The sequence below is a fragment of the Myripristis murdjan genome, chromosome 18 (genome assembly GCF_902150065.1).
Source record: "Myripristis murdjan chromosome 18, fMyrMur1.1, whole genome shotgun sequence".
Classification (NCBI taxonomy): Eukaryota; Metazoa; Chordata; class Actinopteri; order Holocentriformes; family Holocentridae; genus Myripristis; species Myripristis murdjan.
The window spans coordinates 15938677-15944775 of NC_043997.1; the positions used below are offsets into that span (position 1 = coordinate 15938677).

General features: G+C 41.4%; 1 protein-coding gene across 1 annotated transcript; it reads right to left on the reverse strand.

Moving 5' to 3' along the window:
* Positions 1-2263: 2263 nt before the first annotated feature.
* On the reverse strand, positions 2264-4486 carry LOC115376511 (fatty acid-binding protein, intestinal-like). Its single transcript, XM_030076143.1, has 4 exons — positions 4351-4486; positions 3543-3715; positions 3027-3134; positions 2264-2917 (listed from the first exon to the last, which is right to left on the reverse strand). The coding sequence occupies exons 1-4, from the start codon at positions 4415-4417 to the stop codon at positions 2867-2869; spliced, it is 399 nt and encodes a 132-aa protein (XP_029932003.1). The 5' UTR covers positions 4418-4486; the 3' UTR covers positions 2264-2866.
* Positions 4487-6099: the final 1613 nt, after the last annotated feature.

Genomic DNA, 6099 nt, shown 5'->3' on the forward strand with positions numbered 1-6099 from the left:
CTTATACCTCCATGAAAGAGGGTGCCACTCAGGGCTCAGTGGGGGGTCTGTACCGAGGCTGCGATCGATAGATGCTCGGCCTCCTCTCAGGCAGTACCATTGTGATTTTGTGTGTGTGTGTGTGTGTGTGTGGGTGTGTGGGTGTGTGTCAGTGTGTGTATGGGTGAGGAGGAGAGTCTAGTGAGGTCATTAGGGTGATGAGTGTAAGTTTTTGTGGATCCAGGGAGCAACTGGAGCCATATGCAAATCTAAGGCAAATCTTTTCCCTGCACTGCAAGAAAAAAATCCGCATCTTAATAAATCAATCAGCCTCATATTCAGTGTTAAAATCTTTTTTTTTTTTTCTTAGCTTTTCTTCAAAAAAGTGAAAAAATCTGCTGGTGGGGTGAGATAATTTCCTTTTTTGTGAGTGTATTATATTTACCTGCCATCATCTGCTATTGACCTACTTTACTTGAGAAACATGTGTGTATGGATGACACACACCTTCAAGATAAAACAGACCGCTGAAATATTCAATTATTTTTTTTCCTCAGCTCCTGATAGCACAGGTATGCTGAGAGATTCTGTTTTTGAGAGGCCTGGAGGTTTTTCCTGCGTAGGCAAGTAAGGGCATTTGAGCGTCTATATGACTTTTTTGGTTTTGCAAGAAATTATTCCTTTAATGCTGAATTATTTTCCAGTGTGTGGATGATAAAAAAGGCCTTCGGCAAGCTGCACTCCTGACAGTCTTTCCATTTGTAGCTGTCTGATTCCACAGGGATCAGGAAACTGAAAGAAGCGAGGGCCCATCCAAACTCATTTCTTTCCAGACCCTTCAAAAACCAAAACTTTGGACATAGGTGTATTATTAGACAAAAAAAAAAAAAAAAAAATCACTGTGGCCAATCACTTCAAGTCAAATGAACCATGGTCATGTAGTTAATCAGGGCATTGAACACTTCCCACAGACATATTTGTTCTTCTGTAGGTCACTTTATGTACCACAGGGCGATGCTGTGACTGCATTAAGCTGGGTTACATGTCACTTATTGACTATACACATGACATTGACATTTGCCCAGTTGCAATGGTAATTTGGCTCAGGTGATGCGTCATGTGACTGCTGACAGGTTCAAGATGGTGCCTCTTTGTTACTGTGGTCATTTGTGCTCAGCTCTGCATTAAAGAGTCTCCATGGAGCCCTGTGGTATGTGAACATTGTTTTTTGCACTACTTGCCACATGACACGTTAAAAGAACAAGGTTTTAACACTGAATATTTTGAGATTAAGATGGAGATTTTTTGCAGTGTGAGTCTATGTTTCAAATTACACTGACAATTTATATTTAATGACGCTACACCTGGGAGAGTAAAAGCATTACAGAAAAAGTAGTGGGAGTCATCATCATTTTGTGCCAAAAAGCACAGGTGACAGTAAAGGCTGGGCAGTGGTTGTGAATAATAGACAATTTATCTTAAAGGGATAACTGGGCTCAGGTCGACCTCTTGTGGCGAGAGAGGCTCAGTGCATGTGCATCTCTCTCTCTCTCTCTCTCTCTCTCTCTCTCTCTCTCTCTCTCTCTCTCTCTCTCTCTCTCTTTCTCCTCTATGAATGCGAAGCAAAGAACACATTTCCAAATGAATGATCTGCGTTGTCCAACACATTTATGTAACCATCATGTGAGAAACCCTCAGTCCATATAGCTGCTCGAACCTCGACAGTAAAAAGGTTTGACACATGACCGCAAGAGGCGTTGCTGTCATCATGTGATTAGCCCAGAGAAGTGCTATCTTTTAAAGGAGTAGTGCCTCCAATCTAAAGCTGCCACATAATCACAGGAGGCCTTCCTCATACAAGGTTACTTCAAGATATAAGTTTAAAATCAGGGTTTGAAATGCAGCGTCACAGTGACCGCTGTATTGTCTCTAGTGTTATTTCCCTTTATCAGAACAGCTGAACTTGTGGTGCCCATAAAACTAAGGGCAGTCTTTGTGCTGACCTGATATGACTTGATAACAGCTGGCATGATGAGCTTGGACCTTTGAAAGCTCAGATCACAAACTTCTCAGGGACTTGTCTTTATAGACTACTTTATAGTATTACTTAATTCCCCATGTGGTGTTTTTCCACTCATATTGAACACAACACAATAATAATATTCCCCACATATTCATATGTGGTTAAGGGAAAACAAAGAACTATTAGAGCTTACTTATTAACAGCAACAATATCAGACAAAACTTGCAATTCCCAAATTTACCATTCAAACAAAATCCACTGACACATGGCAATATATCTTTATTGTTACAGACCGTACAGTTTATCAAAACTTTTAGTGCAAAATGACTTAGCTCCCAATTGGTTAAAGGTGCATTACAAAGCTTAATTATATGGGAATTGTGCAGCATTATTTTTTTTCCAGGTTCTCCACTCTTTCTGGCACACTGGGCAGGTTTCCTTCACAGTGATTAAGTCTTGTCTGGGACAAAATGTTTTCAAATTAGATTCTAGTGCAGCTGCAGCGGTTGCCTAGGACTCAGCGCTTACGCGGGGTCCAGTTCAAACAATGTGCGATCCATCTCCACGGTTGTAGAGATTTAATCCAAGGCAGGTCTTGATCCATGTGTGAGAAACTGGTTGTTTTGGTTTTGGCCAATGCACTGATTGTTTGAAAGGCACATTGATATGTTATAAGGTAAAATTCAGTGGTCCACAATCACAGTGTCTCGCTCAGAACTCTTTGAAATCTTTGTCAGCATTTTGAGGTATATGGAATCAAATGTAATGGGAATACACTTGACTTTTCCATGTAGTGTTACTGTTAGAAAAACATCTACATAATATCATCTACATCAGAATATAAGTAGAACTGCAGACTCTGGGCTACTGCTTCTTGAAAATCCTCTTGGCGTCGACTCCCTCATAGTTGTAACTCTGTGGGGAAAAACATGGCGATATTCATTGCAGTGAAAACACAGGGGAAAAAAAATATATATCATTGGATTCTTATGAGGATCAACGTTATGAACTTTGACCTACTAACCTGTACAAGCTCTCCTCCCACCAGAGTCCTAGTGGTGGTCAGGACCTTACTGTTGTCTTTCCTGGTGAATTTACCCTTCAGCATCTCCCCCTCCATCTCCCACGTACCCTGGTTACAACATGAGGCATTAACATTTGGAATCATATTCATGTATTTATATTAACAAACTAAAAAAGCTTCAAGTCAGGTCTTTGAGATACTTGCACCTTTTGAGATACACAGTTTTGGGGATGATGCTTATCTTGTGTTACTTTGCCGCTCTTTCCAAAAAACATCAAACAAAGTACGTTTTTTACACTAATTCATGCACGCCTCTTGGGGTTTTTGTTAGCTTTTTGAGGAATTTATCTGTTACACTTCAGCTTCTACAGCTTCATTGCTGAACTGATTATTCTTTGAAACTTTCATATTGAGATGCATCAGTCTAAATCCTTATTTGACCCCGTTCTGGTTGCAAGTCTTAAGTAAATTACAAAACAGGTTCAAAGGATGCCTGAATGACTTTATAGCACTCACTGAGACTTCGGTGCCATCAGCCAGGGCGTAGTCGAACTGGACACCAAGGGTGAAGTCGATGTCTTTGGTGCGGAAGGTGCTGGACTCCTTGATGTGAAACTTGTCCCCTGTCTGCTCGATGATGATCTTCAGGTTGTCGTGCTCTGCCAGCTTCCTCTTCATGACGTTAATACCTGGTGGAACACACAGAAAACATAGGAAAGATAGAAAAACACAGACATATACTGCAGAATTTGCAGTATGGGACAATAGTGGGAATTTATCAAAAATAACTAACACGTTTATAGTTTGTCCTGTAGCAGCAGATTATAGCATTATATTATTGCAGCACGACTTCAAAAATATTATTATATTATGTTATATTCACTATAGGAGATGCAAAAGTTATTTGCAGCATCAAACTCTTTCAGCCAGTCCCTGCCTGGCCAGCACCCAAGTGTGGACTTGAAGTTTCCACCAGTTTGCTTTCCAAGTAGTAAACAGTGCTCATGTCCAAAGAAAGCATTTGTTTGTTGACAGGCTCTTAATTTAGCAGCAGCTATTATTATAGTCGGTGCCATAAAACTTCTCAACACTGTGCTGTGTCATATCCATACAGTATCATCAAATGTAGCCAGGGTGTCAGGTCATGCGGAAACACATGATACTTCAGTAGCACAATGACCTCATAAACTGGAGACACACTTTGATCACACGGGCAGGCAAAAATAAAACTGAGGTATAGGACATCATGAATGGAGTATTTCAGTGTGAACCATGCACACACATACACACACACAAAAAGCACACCCTGCAGGCACCCACTCACCCATTTGCTCCATGAACTTGTCATAATTCTCGCTGCGGTCGACCTTCCAGGTTCCATTGAACGCCATGGCTGCGGGGTTGTCGGGGTTGAGGGCACCAGTTGGTACTGAAGCACTGACAGACCGTGGGATTGTGAATGCCTGTTGGCCCTCAATTTATATATACCCCTCCCCTCTCCCTCTCTCCCTCTCGCTCCCTAACACCCCCCCGCACACCCCTACCCCCTCCCTTGGCTTGACATGGAAGATGCTCTTCTTTATCTCATTGATTATCTATCTGCTGATGTGGCCACATAAAGATTATGTCAAATGTGGGGCAATTGCCGCTTTGCCCTAAAGGATTCACTGATAAATAACTTGGAGGCAACTCCCCTCTGTGAATCTGGCACCGTAAAACACTGTAGCACTGTTCTGCAGGAGAAAAAAAGAGTGGGTTGTTTGTATGGCTGCCCATGGCAGTCGCTCAACTGGGCCCCTCTCTGTCGCTCATTCTTTCTCTGTCTCCCCGTTTACCCCCATCTCTCTTTGTGCCTGGCATGAAAATGACTTGTAAAGGACTTTCCCTTTTACTCTTGGGGGCTGAACTTGCGTGGTTATTATGACTAGTTGTCCAGAGGAACTACAAACTTTAGACTGGAACCTTTTTTCGTTTTTTCTTTTCTTTGAAAATACCAAAATAGTTATCATTCAGGGCTTGTCCTTCGACAATGGTACACCATAGTTGCATTCCTAAGAGGAAAGCTGTGTGCTTGGAGTTGGCATGGTGTGTGGGATTATGGACACCGGGAGAATACTGAATACATTGTTCACACCTCAGAAAGTCATTCCAGCCACTACACGATGCCACATTCATACAATATCACAGTGTCACAAGACAAGCGTCATTGGAATGAGATAGGTACATCTCACATATTGCACCAGCTGGTTTCCATGTTGTTTCTGCTCCAGATCCCCAAGAGGACTCTCATCAAGCTACAGACTTACATGTGAAGTGATTTTGCCCTCGGGACCCTGATATGAAAAGATATTTTAGTTTGTGAATTGTTTTGCTGTAATACTTGACAAATAGCATCAAAGTGGTGAGAGTACAACATAATGTTAAAATACTGTTTTCTATCGCAACAGTTCCTAGTGAATTAGATTACACACACAATCACACACACACACACACACACACCTCATTTTGCTGAAGGCCTCTTGGAAGCCTCTCAAGGACTTCCACTCTGTTATACAGTAGCACCACAAATCCAGTGGCATCACAGATCATATTTCATATGCTTATTATAGTTCACCTGTACCATCACTTTCCTATGCATGACATGCCACACTGTTAAAAATACTATAGGAATCATGGGTAATGTACACAGCTGAGTGAGTGAAGCTAATCTAACGTGACACTGATGTTCTTATAAGAGGCTGTTGTGGACAAAAATATGGGGGAGTTCAGGTTCATCTACCAACTACTGAGCATTCAGTGTCCAGTCTTAAAGGTTTCTCTTAAATAGGTGATAGGTGGTAAACTATACTTTGTAAATAGTAAATGGACTGCATTTCTGGACTGCTTTTACACTGAAATCATTTAGTTGGGTGTTCTGAAGAGTCTCCATCTCATGCTACTGGGAATAGGACCAACATCATAGGAACTTTAACAACTACACAAAGTGCATTATTGGTTAGTTTTGACTTTATAAACCTCATTCTTAAGCAAATGCTCAGTGCTGCGTCTCTGTGATAGAGGGTTTAATAAAGTG